Here is a 24,977-nt window from a genome sequence, read left to right on the forward strand (position 1 = left end):
CATTGGCCTATCAGCTCTGCGTGTGGCAAACTTGACCTGCCTGACTCAGGGTCTTCTCAACCTCGTTTTTCCTGTCCAAGGTGGACTTGAGATGCCCCCAAAGCCCTTGACCTTGCCTAGATCAGCAGTAACTAGAGCTATCATTTACCATGCCTGCATAGTGGGCAGTACAAATGATTCACATACTAATGGAAAGGTTGAAGGTTGAAGTCCATCCAGAGGTGCCTTGGAAGAAAGGCCTATGATCTACTTCTGAAAAATCAGCCATTGAAGACCTCCAGTTCTGCTCTGATGCAGCTGGTTAGAATCCACTCAATTACAACCAGGGAGAAGAAAGCCACTAGATTGAGTGCTAAGGGCTTTGCACATGGCCTTAGCTTATCCTCAGCACCCCAGTCTATAGATGAGACCAGTGGACCTCAGAGGCAATTAGGAGATGCTAGATTCCAGCCTGGGTTTTGCTGATTCCAGAAGCACGCTCCAAATCACGCTGTTATAGCTTTTACATTAGAAATTAGATGTATGGTCTTCGGTCCAATGAACTGAGTCTTTTCATGAAAACACTGATGCCTTGTCCCAACCAACTGGCATGCTCTCCTTAGCTCCTCAGAGCCTGGGCGGCTTTCTCTGTAGCATGGGAAATGAATAGAGTGCCTATTGCACACAATTGTTGGAAGCTTGATCGGGGACAATTTTAGCAGAAGGGCTGGGAGATGAAGGAGCCTCGTGATCGCTGAGCATCTTAGTGGCTTGTTCCTGACACAGAAATTGCTACGGCACCAGGGCCTGTCTGGGTCATCCTTCACCTACCCCCACACCCTAGCCTGACCATGGCTGTGCCTTACCTGGTGGGAAGACAGCGTTGCCACTGAGCGGACGCCATTTCAGAGCTTTCGAGGAGGAAGTCTTCTCTCTGTCAGAATCATCTCTAACGTTCTAGAAGACAGGCCGTCTTTCCCATCAGTACCCTGGTCTCTGTGGCAGGCAGTAAGCCAGTCATCCCAGCCTCAACCTGTCTGTTACGAATCTTTGCAGAAGGCCCCAAGGGAACTCTGGGTTTGGAGGTGACAAAGTACGTGTGTGTGTGTGTGTGTGTGTGAGAGAAAAAGAGAGAGAAGAGAGAGCGTTTGCTAGTGTCTGCTAGGACAGCCGAGAGGATTGGCCAGAACTTTCCTATCAGTTACCTGGTCCTTTTCCTACTGGGATTTCGGACCCTCCCCCACGACAAACAACCATGCAGGTGATGTTTGTGCTCTAGCAAGCACCTCAGAGTGGAGGCAGGAGCCCCGTCACTACTGGGCACCAAGGGTACACAGAGATGGTTTCCCAGGACACCGAGACAGCTGAGGAGATCTCGGGATGAGGTGCCATGAGAAAGGCCTGGGCACTGCCACTCGGGGAGCCTCTGGCCTTGTGCCCTGAGGACCAATATCAGAGGCTTTCGCGTGGTCGGATTAGGAACCACCGAAGTCCCAGGAAAAGGCGCTGGGATTTGGCGGCTCTGCCACAGGAGGAGGCAGGAGGAGGGCCTTTGTCTGGGCTGGTGCGTATTTTGAACGGGGTCAGGGAGAGTGTGGGCAGAAAGCCCTGGGAGGCTGGTGCCTTCAGCCAGACGATGGTGTGCACAAGTGTCTGTGGTCAGTGAATATTGAAGAACCCCCTTTGCTACCAAGCACTGCTGACGCGGGCCTCTTCCCACAGCCACCGCCGCAGGGAAGACTCCAGATTGCACAGAGCACTGTAGACAGGACAGCTTTGGTAGGCTGTGATAGGGAAGGCCTTGGCAGGCACAGGCCCTCCCCCAGGCACTTGCTCCCATCACGCTAAGGTGTGGGCAGCAACAGCAAACGCCCACTAGATGCTTTCATTCAATCACCCTGAGAGGCCCTCTTGGTTGGGCTGATAGGCCTAGATGCAATGGTGGGTGCCCACACTCTGGGGCCCTTAGCACAGGGGCTGGAAAACAAAGGGGGATAGCCAAGCAGAACCTAAGTTGGGTTGGGGAGAAGAGGTCAGAGGTCCCCCATAGCTGGGAAACAGGTCGCTCAGGGACATTCCTTCCCTTGGAGGTCAGGGCTGGAGGCAACCTGGGCTGCTTACCATGGAAGAGCCTGCCCCACCCCGCTGGCCCTGGGCCCAGGGGCCTTGACCCCAGCTACATAGAGAATTAGGAAAGACCAGGAGACACGATGGGGGGGAAATCCTCTACGTGTTATCAGCAAGGGGAGTCAAACCATTCTGGCCATGGAGAGGGCTGTGGGCTTGGGAGGCTGGAGCTTTGGGGGCTGGCTTCTTCGGTGGAGCAGCTTGGGCTGTTCTTTAGGGAGAGCAGAGCTTGCCAGGTCTTTTCCTGACTGGTTCTTCAGGGAGGCCACAAGCAAGGCACACTGCAATGGGGGTGGGACAGTTAGCAGCACCTTGACCACTGTGTGCCTCCAGGCCGTGGCCAGAGAGACGCACATATCCATCCATGCCCACACGTGCATGCACATACACACAGGCACTCACACAGTAATGCACGAATATGCACGCTCACACAGACACACACAGATGCATTTTATGGGAGCCAGCCACCACATCCGTCTCCCAAGGAGCGACTGGTAGGTTTTTGCTGCCCACCTTCTGACTGACAGATGAGCACTTAACTACTGCACCACCAGGGATCCTTTCATTTTATAACAGAAAAAAAAGAAACTTGTAATATTATTTTAACAAAAAAACCAGGAAGGCATGATGTGTTTTTCTCCGAGTTTCCTCCCTGCCTTGATCATGCTTGTTCACAAGCTCTTTCTCCAGCCCCAGGGCCTAAACTAGTCCATAAGTCATTCTCCTGCCCAGATCTTTTTTCTGATCCGGACCTCCAGTCCAGATACCGTTTCTGATGTGGAACTGGAAGAGCAGGCCGAGGAGATGGGAGGTGCAAAGGCCCCTCGCTGAGGAGTGAGCTTTAGGAAGGAGATTCAGGTAGGCACAGTAGATGAGCTAACCCAAGTTTCTTCTAAGAAACACCAGTGCTTCATCTGAAGCCTGCTTGTCAATGCACAAGGGCCCAGGGCTCACCTTTTGAGAGTACTGGAAAGCCTTTTCCATCTCAGACACAATGGCGTTGATGTCATCGCTCTCATAGATGCCTGGAAACAAAGCATGGGGAAATGCCATGGTCCCTGGAGGTGCCCCATTTCTGGAGGCACATAGCGGAGCTTACCAGTGACCACCCCTACCTACACTGTCCAGTGGTGAGAGGATGGGTAGATATAGTGAGGTTACCAAGAGTGAGGTCTGGGGACCCAGGGCCTGGCATCCAGCCAAGAGCTCTTACCTCCATGAAAAGGAAGGTTTGGAGCAAAGGGTCTGCTACCTCATGAGTAAAAACACACAGTATTATTTAAAATATCAAATGTCTGTGGGGAATATTGGTGGTTCATTTGAGAGATACTAGAGTCAGTGGCTAAGAATACAAATAGAAGCTGGCCTGGCTGAGTGTGACTTCTCATTCCACCACCTGTGTGCTTTCCAAATAGCATGCAAATAGCATGCAAAACAGGACCAAATAGCATGCAAAACAGGACCCTGGCCACATACACCCTGCTATTCTCCAGGGCTGAGGAGAGCGCGCATGCAAACTGCGCTATTTTATTTATTGATTGCTTTTTGCTTTGTGGTTTCTGTCATTCCTTTCCTGGACCCACCACTTGACATAATTCACTGTCCCCCTGCCCCACACAACCATCCTCCCACCCCCAGCAGTTGCATCGTGATATCCCAGAAGCAGCCATCTCAGATCACACGAAGAAGCAAGACAGGCCAGCATAAATATGCAACTGATCCACAGAGCCAGAGGGACTTCCTAAAGAACAAAAGGCATGGGAACCACGAGAGAAAGAATTCAGAAGAACGAGGTTCAGATACATTCAAAGGGTAGAGGCAAATAGTGAGAATTGTAGAAAAACTAGGAACTTTACAACAAGAAACAAAAAGAAATACATAGGATTAACAGTAAATTAGTAGAATTAGACACCACTTTCACATATACAAGCAGTAGGGTTCAAGCAATGAAGGTCGAATTAGTGAGCTTGAAGACAAACCTCTGGATTCCAAGCTACAAGAACAACCCACAGAAAGAGCAAAAGTATCTGAAGAAAGTACAAGAATTATGTGGGACATTATCAAGAGGAGCAATGTAAGCCTCACTGGGATTTTGGAACATGAACAAACAATAAAATCCACAGAGAAAATTGTCCAAAAAATCCTGGAATAAACTTGCCTAATAGCATAAAAGAGGAGAAAATAACTACTCAAGAGCAGAGTGAACCCTAAACAGAATAAACCTCAAAAGAAAATTATCCATGGAGCAAAGGTGGGGTAGAAAGGAGGAATCGACTACAAGGATCTACATATAACCTTCTCTCTGGGGACGGCAACAGAAATGTGGGTGGAGGGAGACGTCGGACAGTGTAAGATATGACAAAATAATTGATAAATTATCAAGGGTTCGTGAGGGGGAAAAAGAGGAGCTGATGCCAGCGGTTTATGTGGAGAGCAAATGTTTTGAGAATGATGATAGCAACAAATGTACAAATGTGCTTGACACATGGATGCATTTGTGATAAGCACAGTACGAGCCCCCAATAAAATGATTTTTAGAAAAAGAAAATAATCCAACATATGATAGTCAAGCTTTCTAATATCAAGGACCAGGAGAGAATCTTCAGAGTAGCTCAGGAAAAAATAATAGTTACCAACAAAGGAGAAGCAATAATTATAATCTTGGGTTTTTCAGCAGAAACCATGCAGGTAAGAAGACAATGGAATGACATATATTAAACTCTGAAAGAAGAAAATTGACAGCAAGAATCTAATATCCAGCAAAATTATCCCTCAATTATGAAGGGGGAAATAGGGTAATTCCAGACATGCAGGAATTAAAGGCATTTGTGAAAAATACAAAAATAAATAGTAAAGCAAGTCTTTTAGACAGAGAATCAACAGCAAGGCCAGGGAGAACACAAGGGGATGGTGCAGCCCATCAACCTGATCTTCAGATACTTGCGAAATAGATCCCGGATTCAGATATGGCTCTATGAGCAAGTGAATATGGGATAGAGGGTTGTCTCGTCAGCTTTGATGAGTACATGAACTTTGTATTAGATGATGCAGAAGAGATTCATTCTAAAACAAAGTCAAGAAAACAACTGGGACGGATCATGCTGAAAGGAGATCACATTGCTCTGCTACAAAGTGTGTTCAACTAGAAATGACCATTGAAGTGAGAATTGGAGGGCAAGAGCTCCTCCACTCCCCCCTTTTTAAGTGTTCTTTATTATGAATATAGTTCTAAAACATGGCTCATATTGTTTTCATTACCCTTATGTTCTTACTCAACCACAATATATGGCCTCTGTGGGATTGCTTTAAAAAAAAAAGTAGAATAATGTAGGAGAACTCAGCCAGGTAGTGGTCCAATAATAGATACATAGACCAATGGAACAGAAATAGAGAACTCAGAAATAGAGAACTCAGAAATAAAAGGGTCTACCTAGAGATAATGGCAAAGGGATGTAAAACATGAAATGGGGGAAGTGATAGTTTATTTCAACAAATGTTGCTGTTAAAATTGGATTTCCATTGGCAGAAGAATGAAGCTGGGCCCATACCTCACACCATATATAAAAGCAAACTAAAGATGCACTAAAGACCTAAATGTAAATTAAAGAGCTATAAAAATTATTAACGAGAAAGTAGGGGTAAACTTAAGGACCCTAAACAGGGCACAGGCACTCTGCCAAACATAATGAAGTACGGACACAGCAGAAGGCAAATCAGATGGCTGAGACCTACTGAAAATAAGACACTTCGGTCTATTACAAGACTTCATCGAAAAAGTGAAAAGGATATCCCACAGATGGGGAAAATCTCTTTGGCAATGACACATTGGACAGAGGATTAATCTCTAAAATCTACAGAAAACTATAGCATCTCAACAAGAAAATGATGAAGGATCTCATTACAATGGGCAAAGGACATGACCAGCCAGTCCACTGAAGCAGACCTTCAGGTGGCCAACAAACATATCTGATCATTAACCATCTGAGGGAAGCACATTAAAGTCATAATATATATATATTATGATAAATAAGATATCGACTTACACTGGCATTGACAACAAAGTTAAAAACAACAACAGAAAGTAACAAATGCTGGAGAGGGTGTGAGGAGATGGGAAACTTCATTCTGCAGGTGGGACAAATAATACGCAATCACTGTAGAAAGCGGCGTGGCATTCCCTCGAACAGCTAGGCATAGAAATTCCATCCAACAATCCCTTTACAGTATACCCTGAAGAGGTAAGAGCCGTAGCACAGACAGACATACACACACCCATGTTCATCGCAGTACTATTACAATAGCAGGAAGATGGAAATAACCTAAGGGCCCACAATAGAAGAATGGATCAAGAACTTTGATACATGCATGCACTTGAATAGTAGTCATCATTTATGAATAGTGATGAACGGGCAAAGTAGCTCATATGTGTGTCCAGACACGATATGCTGAGTGAGAACATCATGCTCAAAATTAGTTCATCACAAAAGGACAACTATAGTTTGAGACCACTGTTATAAAGGAAAAATCAAGACAGAGGTTTTCATACCAAAGGAAACAGACCTTTATAGCTACCAAGGGAGTGGAGACAAAGCAGGGAAGACAAAGCAATCGGCTACAGAGTAGCAGAGGTTAACTTGGGTGAAGGGTCGATAGTATTCCATAAAGGGGAGAAGAGAAGCTATTGGGGGCATTGATAAGTAGATTAAGCTGTTGAATACAAAATTGATTGTCTGAAATGGAAACCCTATCTAATACACACACACACACACACACACACACATTCCTTAGCAAATTTCCTACATTTATCTTGTTGGATCCTATTGTGAACAGATCACTTTAAGAAACACTAAATTAGGGGCTCTTTAGGGCTCTCTTCAGCTCTACCACTCTAAACTAATTTAGAGTAGTACACATTGCTATGACGCGGAACAGGTTTCGATGGAGCTTCCAGACTGAACTGGATCCAGGGGAAAGGCCTGGAAATCGACTCCCAAAAAACGGAATCAGCAAAAACCCTATATATAACAACAGTCCAAGCCATAGGCCGTGGGGATGGTGCGGGACAGTCATTCCATGAATCGGGGCAGGTACCAACGACATGTTCCAATGTGATTTTCACATACAGAGTCCCTGGAACACAGTTACTGCTTACGGGAGCTCTGCCGATGCTAAGACAGCTGACTGGGAAGAGAGGGGGAAGGGTCAGCCAACAAGCACACACCTGTATCTCCAAACCAGTGGAAGCGTCCCCCAGCAGCCCGGGTGGCCTCCCTGTAGGCATCGGCTGTGTCTGTGCAGCTGGCGTAGCAGGCAGGGGGCATGCTGTCCAGCTCTGGCTCACCCACGTAGAATAGGCACACATTCAGCTGGAGGTCACAGCCGGCGCAGGCCTCCGTCATGTAAGCACTGAGCATGGACTGTGGGCAGAGAGAGCAGGGGAGACTCCTGGCTGTGCTTCAGGCCATTTCAGCCCAACAAATCTTTCTGGAGGGCCCACGGTGGGCCCCGTCTAGTACTCAGCCCTCAAGACAGAAACACACAAGCCTGGGCCACAATTTCAACCACCGAATAAGTTGTGGCCCGAGGAGCGACTTGGAAACCCAGGCTATTATATCCAGTTGTGGTCCGTGGACCATCAGCATTGACATCCCCTGGAACTTGCTAGAAATGCAGACTCTAGGGCCTGGTCCCGGATCAACTCAATCAGAATCTGCATTTTAACAAGTTCCAATTTGAGCAGTACTGGTTTAGAAAGGAAATGTTGGACCAACTAGTTGCTGGGCTTCCAGCTAGGGGAAGACATGGGGGTCACTAAGGGTGCGGGGCCCAGTGCCCTGCCTACCCACCATATCCTGGTCGGGGATGCCTCCAGTGAAGAGGTAGAGGCCTTGCAATTGATGTTTATCTTTGTCCTTGAAGTCCACTTCTACGGCCTTCCGAAGGGCACTGAGAACATTCCTACTGCCCTGACACTGCAGGCTCAGGGCCCACCTGGGGAGGCAGAGGAGGCGATGCTGAAAGAGAAGGCTACCGTGGTCTCACAGAGAAAGAGGCTCCTGTGGATCAGGAGGGAAGGGGACGGAAAGCAGTTGTCTTCTGCCTACATCTGTGGGAGGGCAGAGGGGATGATGTTGGAGGAAATAACACTGGCCAAGGCTGCCCGCAGTTACCTACCGCCAGGCGCTTTGCAAATTGTCATGGCTCACAGGGACCATCTCAGGTCTCCAACTTTCAATTGTGCTTCCAAACCTTTGAAAGAAGCAGAGAAGGTTTGCTCTTAGGGAGGAAGCACGTCTATCCAGCCCTCTGGGCTCCGCAGACTTCTCACTCAGCTGCCCTGGCATTGATCTTGACCCAGAGCAACCCTATAGAACCCTATAGACTTTAAATCTGGACAGTAGAAAGCCTCATCTTTCTACCAAGGAGCAACTAGTGGGCTTGAACAGCTGATCTTATGGTTAGCAGCTCAGTGCATAACCCACTATGGCACCAGACCTTCCCCCCTCAAACTGAATGATCTCACTGACCAGGGCCAGTGATGGAATTTCCTTGCACTTTACGGCGTATCCAAAGTATGAGCAGAGCTGGGTGCTCAACAAAGACACGGGGAGCTTCCCTCCTGCTGTGCTGACCACAACCTGTGCCTTCTTCCTTTTCTATGTCAAGTCCTCAGCCCCAGCGAGTCAGGGATTCCTCCCTGAAGCTCTCCTCGCATCGGTTCCTCTTATAACACGCATGGCACTCTTCCTTTAAGATAGCATTTAAGATCTTTGAGAAGGGAGCTCATCTCCTTTATCAAGGACCAGTAGGAGTGCGGTTGTGGGTTATACAGTGAGGCTGCTAACTTCAAGGTCAGCAGCTTGAAACCCCCTTTCTCTCTTCAGGAGCAAGATGAGGCTTTCCTACTGCTGTGAAGTTTGACATCTTGGAAACCCACGGGGGAGGGGGGAAGGCAGTGCGTTTGAATTTAGTCAAGGCACAAGAGGCTCCTCTCTGGTTTTGGACTAATTCCTTGAGTTAGTTAATTGTGCCAGCCTGGCCGATAATCACATGTGGTGCTGGTTGAAAGGCGGAGGGATAAATGGGTGGTGAAGCCTCGCCTTTCTAGTTCTCGGGTCTCTTGTTTTGTGATGGTTGCACCGGGTGCAGCTGCCTTAGCAGTTCCCTGCTTCAGCTTGCAAGATTGACTTCCTCCAAGACATCCCCAAGGAGAAGCCGCATGGACCTACCCCGATGCAGCCCTGGGTGCTGGAGCAGCCGTGTGGAGACCCTTGCCAGTGCTGAGATGCTTACACGTTCACGGACTCAGCTTTCCTCCTGCAGTCGGCATCATTGCCTCTGTTTTGTGAGGTGGAGGACTTTGTGGATTGGTGTTGGGTTAATGGGTTAATGTTGGACTTGTGGGCTTGGGCAGCATTGGGTTGGGATGTTTTCGTGATGCACATTTTCTTTGCATAAAACTCTCTCTTATACGTGAGTCGCTGTGGATTTGTTTCTCCAAAGTACCTAGACTAATACATTCCTCTACCTGGGCTCTTGACTTCCCCACTGGCAAGCTCTTCTGGAACCGTGTTCCACAGGTGCTTGTCTGTACACACATGGGTGTACTTCTCTCTTTCTCTTTCTCGTTGCCTTTCCACATGTTTACATCTCTTCATATTAAAAAAAAAAGTCCTCTGATAAAAATTAAAAAAACCAAACCCACTGCCATCAAGTCAATGGTGACTCCTATCAGGGGTCCCCGAGACAGTAACTGTTGGCGCAAGCAGAATGGCCAGTCTTTCCCCCTGAGGAGCTGCAGGTGGTTTCGCACTGCCGATCAAGGCAGCCGAACAGTAACCACTGCAAAACCCACAGGGGGTGGTATGAGTCAGCATTGACTCGATGGCAGTGAGTTTGGTTTTTGTGCTTATAAAAATTAAGTAAATTGTAAAAAGGTGGTAACTTCCTCCTTCCTCAATAGTTAAACATAGAATCGCCATATGGCTCAGAAATCCCACTGCTATTGCAAGCAGGTGTCTCTATACCGATGTTCACTGTAGTCATGTTGGGTCACGAAGGGTCATGAATTGGGATGCACTCGATGGCAGTGACCTTGAATTTCTGTTAAAAACGGTAGGAGTGGAAACAGGGCGAGTGCACTTAATGTCACTGCATTAGACACGTAAAAAATGTTGAAATGGCAAATGTCTTGTTTTAGATCTTGTTAAATGTCGTCATGTTTACTCCCATTGGGAAAAAAAAATACTCCTTTCACTCCGAGTTATTCCTCTCTTCCTCCTTTCTGGTGGTTATACGTTTGAAAGCATGGGAATGAACAAGTTGTACCACGGAGAGGTCAAAGGGAAACAAGACAACCAGAGACCACCGGGAAGGCATCAGCATTTGGAGCGGGCAGGAGGAAGGGGGAAAGGAGGCATTCCTTAGGGGACTCCGAACTTCTGTGAAGAGTGCTAGTATAACTTGAGAAAGGAGAAAGATGCTGTTGAAAAACATAATGTCACTAAATGACACGTGTGAAGCTTGTTGAAATGCCCAATGTTTCGTTAGTACCTATATCACAGTTAAAAAGAAAATGTGCATATACATACATGTGTGTAGAATTCAAACGTAGAATTGCTCTAGATGTGTGTGCATATATATCTGTATAGATACACACACATAGCTAAAACTTAAATTTAGATTTGGAGTCCTAAATGTTTGAAATCTTGTGGCTTGCTATAACTGAGTTTAGGACGGACATGCGGGCATGTCCGCTAGTGTTGCTTTTTCTCTTCTGTGTTTAACCAGCTCGGAAGCCAAATGGGGCAATGGGCTAAGTTACTTTATCCTGGCTCATCAAGCAGTGTATTTTGGGGCCTCTTATCACCTTTACCCCAATGGGACCATCCTACAACCATTTAATTATTCAATGCTCCAAACAAGATCACCCAAATGTGATAAGCCTGCTGAGGTCCAAGGACAGTGAGTGCTCCTAACCTCTGTCTCCCAGCTACATACCAGAAGCCCCAGCACAGCAACACACACACACACACACACACACACACACACACACACACACCCTCCCCACTGTGACCTCTGAGCCACTTACGCGATGATGTTGAAGCAGTCCTTGTTCAACAATTGCTCCTCAAGCAGCAGTCGCAGGGAGTGTTGGATATGAATAATGTACATGGAATTGGTCTCAGAGATATCGAGCAGTATCACCACCCTACAAAGAAACACAAGCTTTACGAGGAGAACCAAATCTCTTAGATACTGTTTATTTTGTTCCATTTTACTATTTAAAGCTTTTTCCGGGCAGATTTTGGCATGCTAGATTCACGGCTGGCCAAGAACTTCTCTACAGTTTGAGGCCAGCAGAGGGTTTTACAACAGCAGATTGACATGGATCATGACATCTTGTCGTCCAGGAGGTTCTGTAATGGAATAAAGTTTAAGGGATTGGGATGAGTTCCATGTTTCAAAACACTCCCACTCTCTCTCTGCATCTACTCTCCTTGCAATCGAGTGGACGCCGACTCGTAGCGATCCCATAGGACAGGGTAGAACTGCCCCGGTGAGTTTCTGAGACTGCAACTCTTTGTGGAAGTCGAAATTCCCATCTCTCCCATTTGAAATACTAGCACCTATTATTATAGGTTGAGGTGTTTGCCGAGAAAGCAGAAACAAGGCAAGCATGTACTGCGGGAATCAAGAGGCGTAGCTTGACCTTATTCTGTCCTCCTGGTTACGACAGCCAGTCCCACTTTCCTTTCCTCTCTGTTTCTACTTCAATTCTTTGTTTTTCTTTGTTTTTAATTTTTTTTTCCCATTTGCTTGTTTGTTTTTTATTTAATCATTTTATTGGGAGCTCGTACAACTCTTATCACAATCCATCCATCCATCCATTGTGTCAAGCACATGTGTACATTTGTTGCCATCATCATTCTCAAAACATTTACTTTCTGCTTGAGCCCTTGGTGCCACCTCCTCATTTTCCCCTCCCTCTCTGCTCTCCTCCTCTACTTTAATTCTTATGTAAGTCCCATGTCCCACCAATTCTCATTCTGAGAAAGTGATACAGATAGTAGGTGGAAAAAAATCACTGAATTTGAAGTCGGAAGACTTTGGTTGAAAAAACACTTCCTTTAAAAAAAAAAAGCAGCACTTCCTCCTAGTTGTATGATCTTAGCCAAGTCACCAAACCTCACTGATCCTTGGTTTGTGAATTAGATGCTATTAATAACAATACCCACAGCTTGCCTGAAACTAAGATGAATCAGAAAGAAAACGACTGAAAGATGAAGAAAGATCGAATCCTGTACAATAAGCCCCTAGGTCCACTCCTGCTTGAAGACGGCTGTCCAATCTGCCCTAAAACGGTCAGTTACCTGAACCCAGTCCCTGTTTTACTTGAGCCAATTTGCATTTGATGCCTGCCACTTTTTAACTGAAAAAAAAAAAAAATCCTGACTGACATGAGGATGATCGTATTAATATTGGTGACGGTGGTGGTAGCTGCCTTCTCCTTCCGAGGGCTCTGCTGGATGGTGGCTGATCTCTAATCTAACTGACGCCGGTCCAGACTCGCAGCAGCCCGCAAGTCTCCACCGTCAGAGTGTGTCCTCTATGCAGGAGCACACAGGCTGGACACCAAACCCAGCTGTCCCATAAGGAAGGCAAAAATCCTACCCCTGGACCTGAGGCTTCAGTGGAGGATCCAGACTAAGACAGACTGGAAGAAAGGCCTGGTAATTTACTCCTGAAAACCATTGTGGGAGGTACATAATCTGGTGTTCATTTGAGAGGCTGGTGAGTGAAGGGGTGGAGTTTGGCCTGTCAATCAAGATATAACCCATAAGGCCTCTGGGTGGGCCTGGCCTTCTCCTGAGAATTCTGGGAACTCTGGGATTTCCTTCTTGGAAGTGGGAGACACCTCTGTCTCGGTTCGCTCCCTGGGAGACATAGCAGTTGACAAGACACATGGAACTACACTAGTGCCCTGAGCTGGAGAAGCCACATGGACCTACCCTCATGCAACCAGACCTCTGAAGCCAGAGAAGCCACATAGAGACCCCTGCAAGCACTGAGATGCTTACAACGCCACTGGATCCAAAGACTTTCTACTCACTGACCTGTGGTTGTCCAGAATTTGGCGTCATTGCATGTGCTTTGTGAGTCTGAAGAGGACTTTATAGATTGATATCGGACATATGGGCTAATATCAGACTTATGGGCTTGGACTGGACTGGGTTGGGATGCTTTCTTAATGTACAATTACCCTTTATATATAACTCTCTCTTATATACTTTTGCGTGTCCATGAATTTGATTCTCTAGTCTACCCAGACTAACACAACGATCGAATGAAAACGCTGTGAATCACAATGGTCTGATACACAAGCAGTCAGGGGCATGGGACTTGGCAGTCTTCGGTTGTAAATGAGGTGGCCAGAGTTGGAGACCAATGTGGCAAGAGCTAGGAGCCACAGCAATCTAAGTGATGGCTCCTGACGGGGAAGGAATGAGAGAAAGCCGTGCTGATCCACACCCCAGACCCTGGAAAGGAATGATATTCTCATTAGAAGGTACCTTTTCTCATAGACAGTGCCCCATATTCTTCTGCTGGCCAAGGAGAGCCACTCGATCCGCCTCTCATACATGCGCATCACTCGGTTGAGCTGTTTCTGCAAACCCAGGGATCAGGCCCAGTGAGTGACTGCTCAGCAATGGCCAATGAAAGGATCTATGGGAGAAGGGTGTCCAGCCCGACCTTTTTGTGGACACAGTGGGTCAGGGGGTGGGGACCCAGGCAATATAGACATTCTACTAAATCATGGGAAGGTCTGCTACAAGATCAGAAGTATCAAAGTATCCCCTTGCCTCAAATGGGATAGGAGGGAGACCTACCCCACTTATAGATATTGAAGGCATCCTGGGCCCTGTCCAGAGGAGCACTGGTGATGCCCTGAGCTAAGCATTTGCCTGCTAACCAAAGGCTTGGTAATTCAAACCCACCAGCTTCTCTGAGGGAAAAAGATGAGTCTGCCTGCTTGTATACAGATGTATAGAATCATAACCCCTTAGGAGTATCTCTACTCTGCCCTGTAGGGTTGCTATGAGTTGGTGTCAGCTTGATGGCAGTGGACTTATTCCCTGACCAGGGAGGAGGGCATACCCATAGGTCTCTGTGGGGGAGGACCAAGGCTCTGTTTACAGAGGGATCTTCAGACAATGGGACAGTAGCTTGGTAAACTACAACCTACGGTGCCTTCCTCCCATCCCACTCACCACATTCGTAGCCTGACTCTTGGGTCCATCACTGACCTGGTACTCATAGAGGAAGGGTGGATCCACGTGAATATTCTTTATTGAACCGTCATGCCATTCAAATTGTACCATTACCTTCTGCACACCAGCATGGGCAACAAGGAGGGGGAGATGAATGAAATAGATTTGGGGAAAGGATGATTATCCATCTATTGTAAGAACCATACATCTCTCACTCAATCCATTTTTAATTTCTTTTATCAATATTTTTGTGTTTTTTTCATCCACCAGTTATTCCTTCCTTCTATTTCTCCATCCTAAAGGATGAAACTAACTTTATTCTATCTCTATTACCCATTTTCATTTCTCCTTTCAGACCTCAGCTATTCATATTTTTATCCACTTACTTCATTCATTTGCCTACTTTTCATTCATTCTTCAATACTTCCATTCATGTACCTGTTCATCCTTATTTTTCATCCTTCTTTCTGTCCTTTCTTGCATGTACCCACTCACTCATTCACCTAGTAAATACCCATTGCTTGGTAGTCAATTAATGTTGCCAATTATTGGTGATACACAATTAGAGAAGAGATTCTCTCTGCCTCATACAGCCTGGTGGGAATGAAGATATGTAAGAATGCATGCATATCAACAAATTACAACTGCTTTACAAGGTAGAATGAGGGCACAAAAGAAAATGAATCTGTTCTATCTGAATGGAGTGGAAGAAAACCTTCATGAAAGGTGACCACAGTACCCAAGTTATCTCTTGATCCATCTTTCAAGCTGTATTTTAGATTTTTAAAAGCCAGGCGTTAACTGTTGCGTTGATGAGAGTTCTAGCGCTCTGGCAAAACCTGCATCTCAAATCAGGTCACCAGGCACCCTGTCCTTGCATTCTCATTGTTATGGATTGATCATCTAAGAAGACAAGAAAGCCCACAAAAGCACACCCCTGCAGCAGGCTGGAGTGACGGCTCCGTCCTGTTTGAATTACCTCGTGGATGGTCGATGACACCGTTTTCTGGAGAATAGGCACAAATTCCTCCACTGGAGAGAAGGCATTGGGCGCCAGAACCTGATAAAGGCTTAACTTCTTGGCTGCAAACATAATGGGGTTTGAGGGGCTGCTCATGAAGGGCCACGAGGCTCGTCCCTCTCAGTGTCCTCAGGTCTTCTCTCTTTAGAGACTTACCTTTTAGCCCATGGATCTTCAGCCACTCTGCAGAGCTCTTGTCCAAGTTTGGGAATTCAATTGCGAGGGGACCCTCATGCTTTGGGGGTTTAGGCAAGAGACTTGTGAGTGACCCTTTTGCCATCTCTGTGGAAACCTATATTAAATTAAAAGAATCACATTGCATGATCATCTTTTAGAGCTGGAATGACTTGAACGTCCCACCCATCCCACCTCTGGCTCAGCCACCGACTGAATGGCTCTCTCTCTGGCTCCCTCTTCCTTCTCGCCCTCTCTCCTGTGAATGGAACATCTTTAACAGCTGATACATTAAAGTTCAACTTCCCCCTCCTTTCTCTTCTCTGAGATTTCTGGAAGCTAGGAGATAAGAGTACCTAGCAACTCCCTTCCTCTTTCATTTACCACCCTTTTCTCCACCTTTCCCATTGAGGTCAGCACCATAGACCCCAAGGTGATGGGTAGCCCCCCTCCCCTCCATGGGTTCAAAATGGTAGGCTTCAGAGAACCCAAAAGTAGCTGCCACGTCAAGTCATTTAAGGAGTAGTTCTGATCTAGCCCAGGTACTGTCCCCTTTAACAATGGACACAAACAAACTAACGCGCTAAGAGGTTAAGTCACATGACAAGTATAGGCGGTCAAGCATCCATAAAAGTGCAGCAATTCACAAACTTCAGGAATTCTAGATCTGAGCACCCCTGTACTATCATTTCCTTCATATTTTAAAAACATTCAACATGAAAGCTTATTAATCATTATTTTTCTTGAATTTAAAAAAATCCCCTCCTATTTTGTTTGTAAAGACATTGGAAAAGATACATCACAACCATAATGAGATGCTACAATAAGCGGCCGGCTGAGTGCCTTTAGGAAGGTCACAGAGACGCTGCTCAGACGGCCTACCTGTTTTATCAGGCCAGTGACCTCCTGACAGGAGTCGCTCTGGCGCAGGGCTTGGATGTGTTGGAGCAGGTTCCGGGCTTTCTGGATTTCTGCCAGGATCGCATCCATGTCCCGGTTGGTGTAGACCTGGGAGATGGGAACAAGCAGTCATCCAGAAGTCAATTGGCTACTCATAGCCCGTAGCTGTGGTCCCTGTGCCAGAGGGAGCCTGCGACGCACTTGTTCCGCGTAGAGAGTATGAGTCTGCAGTGTTTTCTAAATGGGAAGATTTTCTAACGTTTCAGATGTCATAAAGAGGAAGCAACCCATTGACGGGACAGACAAAATGTGTTTTGAAAACACACATACACCCACTGAAATATTACCCAGGCAAAAGAAAAATAACAGCTGGATGCATGCTACAACATGGATGAACCCTGAGAAGATGCTTCCTGAAGTCAGTCAGTTGTAGAAGAGTAAATATTGTATAAACCCAAAGCTTATTAGTGGCTACCAGGGGAGGCGGGGGAGAAGGAGAAAGAGAAGGGGAGTCTTTGCTCACGGCACACCGAGCTTCTAATCACTGTAGTGGGATCATTTGGAAATGAATCATGACGGCAGTTTTACAACATGAAGCACATCATCAGCGTTACTGCAATGTACATGTAATCATGTTTAATTAGCAAATATTTTGTTATGTATGAGGGGGCTTCAAATGTTAGTGGGAAAGGGAATCAAAAGATAATGGAATTTTCCCATGAACACTTTGAAGTCCCCACATATATTTCTGACCAAATAAAATAATTGGGGTTTTTTTTGGGGGGGGGGTTGTTTGTTTTTAAGTAAAGAGCCAGTTCACATTCACTAGGATGGCATTGAAGAATTGAAAACAAACAAACAAAAACAAGGAGAAGAACAAGCTTGGGTGAGAATGTAGAGAGGGGGAACCTACCTATATTGCTGCAAGATCCAGTGCCGTTGAGCTCATTCCACCCATTATGACCCTGTAGGACAGAGTAGAACTGACTCCCAGAGCTTGCTTTCAGAGTTACACATTGTTACACAAGCAGATGGATCCCTCTTTTCCCTACGGAACAGCTGGTTGTCTTTAACCACTGGCCTTTTGCTTAACAGCCGAGCACTTAACCACTGTGCCACCAGGGCTCCTTACATTGATGGTTGGAAAGTAAAACAGTTCACTGCTGTGGAGAACGGTGTGGCGATTTCTCAAATGTTAAACAGGGTTATATATATGGTTATACATATGGTTACATATATGGTTATATACATGGTTATATATATGGTTATAAACATGGTTTTATATATATATATACATGCTCCCACAATTCTACTCTTAGATATATAACCAGGAGAAATGAAACCACAGTCCAAACATTTACTTACGTGAATGTTTATAGCAACATTACTCAAAACTAGCCAAAAGATAGAAGCCCAAATGTCCATCAACACAGGAACAGATAAACAATTTTATGGTATGTACACACAGTGGAATATTATTCAGCCATAAAAAAGAATGATGCCACAATGTGCACAGACCTCAAAATCATTTATGCTACGTGAAAGAAACTAGATAGAAAATGTCAACGATGACGTTATTTCATTTATTGGCAATATCTAACATAGGTAAATTCATAGAGACAGAAAGCAGATTGATGGTTTACAGGGGCTAGGCAAGGGGAAGAATAAAGTGTGATTACTTAATGAATATGAATCATGTATTTGGGGGTAGTGACAATGTTTTAGAACTAAACAGAGGAGTGTTGCCACAACATATGGATGTAAAAGCCACTTAACTCATTTGCTTAAGAAAAACATTTAGACAGTGTAAGACACAAAAGAACAATAATAATATATAATTGATCAAGGTTTCATGAGGGCGGGAGGGTTGGGGGAAGGAGGGGAAAAAAAGAGGAGCTGACACCAAGCGCTCAAGTAGAAAGAAATTATTTTGGAAATGTTTATGGCAACATATATACAAGTGTGCCTGATACCACTGAATGATGGGTTGTTATAAGATTTGGAAGAGACCCTCAATAAAATGATTAAAAAAAGAAAAAACATTTAAACCCTTATTCCTGGCTCTTAGTGAAAAACCAGGCACCCTAATGGCAAAGTGAGTTAAGTGTGGGGCTGGTAACTGAAAAGCTCATGGTTCAAACCCATCAGCCGCTATTCAAGGAGCAAGATGGTGCAGTCTGCTCCTGTAAAGATTCATAACCTTGGAAGCGCTATGGAGTGGTTCTCCTTTGTCTTGTAGGGTCACCATGAGTTGGAATTGACTCAATGACAATGAATATTAAAAATCAGAAGACCTGGCGAGACAGATCTCATTCCACCAGAGCAACAATTGACAAGCTGAGTAGTGACTGCCTTGTTTAGATGGAGAAGAGCTATTCAGTTCAGCAGGGTCCTCACCGCTCTCAGTTGCCCACCCTCATCAGATGTTTTGTATCCATATCTTCATCCAGAGTGGAAAACAGCCGACAAATCAAGAGGTTCACAGATCTTAACCACAACTAGCCGATTACACGGGAACTTCAGGGGACAGCGAAGGTGTGCTAATAGGGAGGAATAACTCAGAAGAGGAGGGCTGAGACTGGGTGTACAACTCAAAGAATATGATCAATGGCTACTGAATGGCATACGTTCTGCTCTGTATATTCTCAACAACAAAATAAGTAATAACATTTTTAAAATGAGCACCATGGGTATTAAGAGAGAAGATTTCTGAAATCAATCAGCTTTGTTCATGTCTTTTATCTTCCTAGACCTTAAAGTCTTCAATTCCTTCAGAGTCTGACAGTTAGTACAAGAAGGCCCATCCATACATGACGCCCAGCATGGGGACTCTAAAGAGACAATCACTAGAATCAGGGCTTCTGAGGAGGGGGTGCACTGAGAGGGTGTTCAAAGTTTTGAAAATGATTGTGGTAGCAATTGTATAACACTGCTTGATATAACGGAACTATTGAATTGTATGATGTGCTCTTTATAGCTCAATGAAACTCTTTTTTAAAGGGAGGATCATCTAAGGTAAATGTTGGCTGACCTTGGTTCTCTGGTGTAAAATGCTAATATTTGTGACACTTAAGCATATTTGTGGGATGAAAATATTATTTTATTCATGACTATTCAATAACTTGGGAGAAAGATGAGGTTTTCTACTCCTGTGAAGAGTTTCAATCTCCACATCCTGGCCCACCAAGCCCTGAGGACAATATTCCCACTCAGAGCAGCCAAAGCACAGAGGGGAATGTAAGGCTGGTCCCGCTATGAGACATGATGTCCCTCACTGACCCATAGCATTATGGGGGACAACACTAGAGACACAGTGAGGGCATTGCGCCCGATCTGACCTAACCACATGGAGGCAAAACAGTAAGGGTGTGCAATGAAACAGCAAGGGGAACAGAGCAATGAAGTCCTCAGGGAATACCAAAAATAGACTTTGGGGCCAGGGCGGCGTGGCACTCCATCAGACTTCACCCTCTTAAAGGTCAACAACCAGACCTTGAACTATTTACAGGCTTTTCTTGTTTTGTTTTCTTTTGTTGCTTTGTTTTGCTCTGTCTTGTTTTTTGTGCATACCATTACCTCTGCAGGTCTATCTAGATAAGATAGGAGGGATAAACAAGCTGGAGGAGAAAACAATGGGACTGATGGTTCAGGGGGACATGGGACAGGGGAAATCAGGGGAAAGGAAGTGGGTATTAACAGTCCCAGGGACAAGGAACAACAAGTGATCTAAAATCGATGGCGAGGAGGGTATAGGAGGCCTGGTAGGGCTTGATCAAGGGCAATGTAATGAGGAATTACTGAAACCCAGAAGGCTGAGCATGATAGTGGGACAAGAGGAAAGTAAAAGGAAACAGAGGAAGGAACTAGGAGGCAAAGGGCATTTATAGAGGTCTAAATACAGGCATGTACATAGGTAAATATATTTATATATGACGATGGGGAAATAGATCTATGTGCATATATTTATTGGTTTAGTATTAAGGTAGCAGATGGACATTGGGTCTCTAATCAAGTCCGTCAACGCAAGAACACTTTGTTCTATTAAACTGGCATTCCATGATGCTCACCTTCCCGACACAATCACTGAAGACAAAGCGGGTGCATAAGCACCTATGGTGAAGAAAGCTGATAGTGCCCAGCTATCAAAAGATATAGCATCTGGGGTCTTAAAGGCTTGAAGATAAACAAGCGGCCATCCAGCTGAGAAGCAACAAAGCCCACATGGAAGAAACACACCAGCCTGAGTGATCATGAGGTGTCAATAGGATCAGGTATCAGGCATCAGAGAACAAAAAGTCCTGTCATTGTGAATGAGGAGGAGTGCGGAGTGGAGACCCAAAGCCCATCTGTAGGCAACTGGACATTCCCTTACAGAAGGGTCACAAGGAAGAGATGAGCCAGTCAGGGTGCAGTACAGCAATGATGAAACGTACAACTTTCCTCTAGTCCGTTAATGCTTCCTTTCCCCCACTATCATGATCCCAATCCTACCTTAAAATCCGGGTAGACCAGAGGATGTACACTGGCACAGATAGGAACTGGAAACAGGGAATCCAGGACAGATAAACCCCTCAGGACCAATAATGAGAGTGGTAATACCAGGAGAGTAAGGGGAAGGGGGAGTAGAAAGGGGGAACCGATCACAATGATCTACATACATAAAACCCCCTCCCTGGGGGACGGACAACAGAAAAGTGGGTGAAGGGAGACATCAGACAGTGTAAGACATGAAAAAAAAAATTATAAATTATCAAGCGTTTGGAAGGGAGGAAGGGCATGGGAGGGAGGGGAAAATGAGGAGCTGATACCAAGGGCTCAAGTAGAAAGAAACTGTTTTGAGAATGATGATGACAACAAATCTACAATGTGCTTGACACATGGATGGATGTATGCATTATGATAGGAGTTGTACAAGACCCCAATAAAATGATTGAAAAAAAGAGTTTCAATCTCAGAAACACGGAGGGCCAGTTCTAGTCTGTCCTATAGGGTCACTATGAGTTGACATCGACTCGCTGATGGGGAGTCTGGTTTGGGGGTTGATTTTATTCAATGACCATAGTCAGCAAGGCACAGTCTGTTAGCTGAACAGATAGGTACATATGGAATTGTTTTTATTGTGGTGAAATGTACTCATATATTAAAAAAATGTTTGTCAATTCAACCCTTTTTACACATACGATTCAGGGACATTATGTTCACCATATTGCACAACCATCACCACTATCCAAATCCAATTCTTTTCAACACCCCTAATAGAAACTCAGTGCCCACTAAGCTATATCTTCCAATTTCCCCCTCTCATCTCTTCCTGGTACTCACCAAGAAACTTTGGCCCTCTGTATTTGTCTATTGTACATATTTTACATAAATGGGATCATACCATATTTGTCCTTTTTGTGTCTGAGTTATTTCAGTTAGCAGAACGTTTTTAAGCTCATTCATGTTGTAAGCATGTGTTAGAACCCCATTTCTCCTTATGGCTGCATAATACTCCATTGCATGGATATATCACATTTAGTTTATCCATTGATCTGTTGTTTCTACTGTTGGGCTACTTACTGTGCATAATGCTTCTGTGAACATTAGGGTAGAAGCTGGACTCCTAATCTGCTAAATGGAGCTACACACACATTTGTTAATCCTTACCTCCATGTGAACATGAGATGGGGTCTATTTATTTATTAATTAGGACAGAAACACTAATGGACACAAGGCTACAGAATTGATTACCCATTCTGCTCTGTTGTGGCAATAGCAGGGGTCTGTTTAGAGATCAAATACAAGCTACGGTGGCAACTTATTGGTTTTCTGAGGGCACAGGATGGGTGGGGCCTATGCTAATAAGCACTGGAGAATGATTTGGGGTTCTACTGGTTAGGGCCTAAAATGCATTTGGACTTACAGGCAGACAATCAACTTTTCATGCATGCCCACCCAAGGATGTCTTGTGACTTGTATATTGTCTCTGTTCATATAGATGCCATTTTATTGTGATAGAAAAATAAAGACTAAAACATTTGCCAATTCAACAATATTTACAATTTAGTGACATTGATTCCATTCATCATGCTATACTATCATCACCACTCTCTGGTTCTAAATTATTCTTCCACCTTTAACAGAAACAGTGTCCCCTAAGCAAACTACGTATTAACTTTAACCTGATTTTACCTGGCAAACCGATTGAGTGGAGGAGCGAGGCAGGAAGCAAGCATGTGAAATGTCCCAGATTCCCTACACACAACCTTGGAGGCAGACAGGGCAGGAAGGCGAGGAAGAATGTATGTAAGGTCTTACCTCTGTCTCCGGGCTATAGCAATGGTAGTAGCCTTCGACAGCTTCTGCAAGGTTCTTTAGGACAGCCTGCAGGGATGGTGCCTCATTAGGGCAACGCCCATACCTAAACTAACTTTCACTTTTACTCAAACTCCTAACTATCCAATGCTTCCCATTTGACCAAAAGGAAAGCTAGGTGCAGGGAGAGGCAGAGGAGGGGAGGGAACTAGAGTTTCTGGCCCACAGTCTGGCAATAGAGCTTCAAAGGTTGGTCAGCTCATAATCACCAGACCAAAGGAAACCTTGGAGAACCTAGGCTACTCACAGGGGGCACCTGATTGTTGCATTTGTATGTGATGATGTGGATGGTGATGCTCCTTCCCATGGTGCACTGCTGGATGTAGTCAGAGAGGATGTCAGAGGACTGGTTCGGGCTGGGGAGAAGAGGAAGAAAAGAAGTGGGGACCCCTGACCAAACCACTTTGAGAACAGTCCAGAACAAAATGGTAATCCTCAGCTGGGGAAATATAACTGACTACCTGCATCCCACGCCATCTGTGTAAGATGCTGGGCTGGGCGGGCCCCAGCCTGACCCCCTGGCTTTCCTATCCCGGGTGCTTCTTCGTCCCCCACATCTGTGAAAGGGGAGCTTATATGGATCATTCGTCTCTCAACTATGTGTGAAGAAGAGTCATACTGGACGATCTTTCCTCAAACAAAAGTTTGGTCCATTGACCCCCCTCTGCATGTCATCACTTAGGAAAAGAGACCTACCAGCTTCCCATTATGATCACCAGAGCATTCAGGTCTTTGATAGTGAAAACTTTCTTCAAGGCTTCTAGCAGATTAGTGCCTCCTTCTGGCTGCAGTTGCGTCACCCAGTGCTTGAGTTCCTGCAGGCTGGAAAGATAACCAGGGAGACGCCAATAACAATGGAATCCATGACTCTCTTTCTAGGTGCCAGGCCCAGTGCAGATGTTAGTGCATTTAAGCCTAACAGTGACTCTTTGAGGGGGAGTACCATTATTCTACTCTCGGGATGGAGACCACCACATGTCAGTCAGTTTACCCTACTGTGATGGCTTACGTGTTCCCGTGACGCTGGCAACGATACCACAGGTATTTCAAATAGCAGCAGGGTCACCCAGGATGGACAGGTTTCAATGGGGTTTGCAGACTAAGGCAAACTAGGAAGAAAGACCTGGTGATCTACTTCTGAAAAATCACCTAACAAAAACACAAAGTGCCCTATCGCCTCCTTGGACTTGGACACGTCCTGAGAAGGGATCCATTGCTGGACGAGGGCGGCCTGTCTGGTGAGGGGGAGGGTTAGCCAGGATAGGGAGACTCTGGGGAAGACGTCTTGGCACAAGAGCTGTGACAATGCTCTCAAACAGACTGGTGATGGTGAAGATGACGCCGGCCTGGGTGACGTTTGGCTCTGCTGTGATGGTTGTCATGGATGGGAGTTGAATGGATGGCAACTGATGACAACAGAGAGGAGGCAACTGAGACTCCGTTAGGTGATTTGCCCCAGGTCAGACTTCAGTTAACTGGTAAAATGAAGATTTCCATCCAAGGCTGACTCTAGAACTCGAGCTCTGGTTACTCTGTGGGCTAAGGATCTTGGGGTGAGTACTGCCCCCCTCCCGCCCACTTTCCATCTCCACACATAACTTTCCTGGGAGCCACAGCTCAATCTGGAGCAGTGAGTGACTCCCCTCACCATGCAAAGGCTCTAGGCAGCGAGCTACTTCCCCCCCTGGATGGGATGCGTCGTCCAAAGGTGAGAGGGAAAAATGACTAAACCATTTCTTTTTCAGTCCCTCACAGGGCCTAGTGAGGGAGTCCAGCTCTTTTTGATTCTCTTTCCATGTGACAAAAAGTAAAATAAAATAAAATCTCCGCTTGATCCTAATAAGCCTTTCTTTATTACAGCCGCCGAGCTTCCTTTTTAAACAGCCAGAGAACCGCGTAGTGAGTACTTAACCCACAGGGCGTCGTCAAGAATGTTCTTGCTTCACAGAAAAGGCATTTCTACTTACTGGTATAACTAAGAAACACCTTGAACTCCCCCTTTAAAAACTAGTTCCTGCCACTAATATGACTCGAATTCGAACTTGCAAGTCTGGCTAGACCAGAGGAGGTACACTGGTACAGATAGGGACTGGAAATACAGGGAATCCAGGGCGGGTGAGCCCGACAGGACCAGTGGTGTGAGTGGC

The 24,977-nt window shown here is 45.6% G+C and overlaps 1 protein-coding gene across 8 annotated transcripts in view; it reads right to left on the reverse strand.

The window, feature by feature from the left end:
• The window catches only part of VWA3A (von Willebrand factor A domain containing 3A), a 161,407-nt gene that overhangs the window by 12,316 nt on the left and 124,114 nt on the right, over nucleotides 1-24,977 (reverse strand). For all 8 annotated transcript variants that reach the window (XM_045286100.1, XM_045286101.1, XM_045286099.1 and 5 more), the window contains 15 exons: nucleotides 23,527-23,652; nucleotides 23,078-23,186; nucleotides 22,774-22,839; nucleotides 16,456-16,581; nucleotides 15,556-15,691; nucleotides 15,358-15,461; nucleotides 14,415-14,495; nucleotides 13,680-13,774; nucleotides 11,198-11,317; nucleotides 8,281-8,355; nucleotides 7,953-8,097; nucleotides 7,328-7,523; nucleotides 3,061-3,131; nucleotides 2,235-2,387; nucleotides 846-936 (listed from right to left, as the gene is read on the reverse strand). In XM_045286100.1, the coding sequence (XP_045142035.1) occupies nucleotides 846-936; nucleotides 2,235-2,387; nucleotides 3,061-3,131; nucleotides 7,328-7,523; nucleotides 7,953-8,097; nucleotides 8,281-8,355; nucleotides 11,198-11,317; nucleotides 13,680-13,774; nucleotides 14,415-14,495; nucleotides 15,358-15,461; nucleotides 15,556-15,691; nucleotides 16,456-16,581; nucleotides 22,774-22,839; nucleotides 23,078-23,186; nucleotides 23,527-23,652 (1,694 nt within the window). The remainder of the gene's footprint in view (nucleotides 1-845; nucleotides 937-2,234; nucleotides 2,388-3,060; nucleotides 3,132-7,327; nucleotides 7,524-7,952; nucleotides 8,098-8,280; nucleotides 8,356-11,197; nucleotides 11,318-13,679; nucleotides 13,775-14,414; nucleotides 14,496-15,357; nucleotides 15,462-15,555; nucleotides 15,692-16,455; nucleotides 16,582-22,773; nucleotides 22,840-23,077; nucleotides 23,187-23,526; nucleotides 23,653-24,977) is intronic.

The sequence above is a fragment of the Echinops telfairi genome, unplaced genomic scaffold (genome assembly GCF_000313985.2).
Source record: "Echinops telfairi isolate 266 unplaced genomic scaffold, ASM31398v2 ScPeMD7_5;HRSCAF=22, whole genome shotgun sequence".
Taxonomy (NCBI): Eukaryota; Metazoa; Chordata; class Mammalia; order Afrosoricida; family Tenrecidae; genus Echinops; species Echinops telfairi.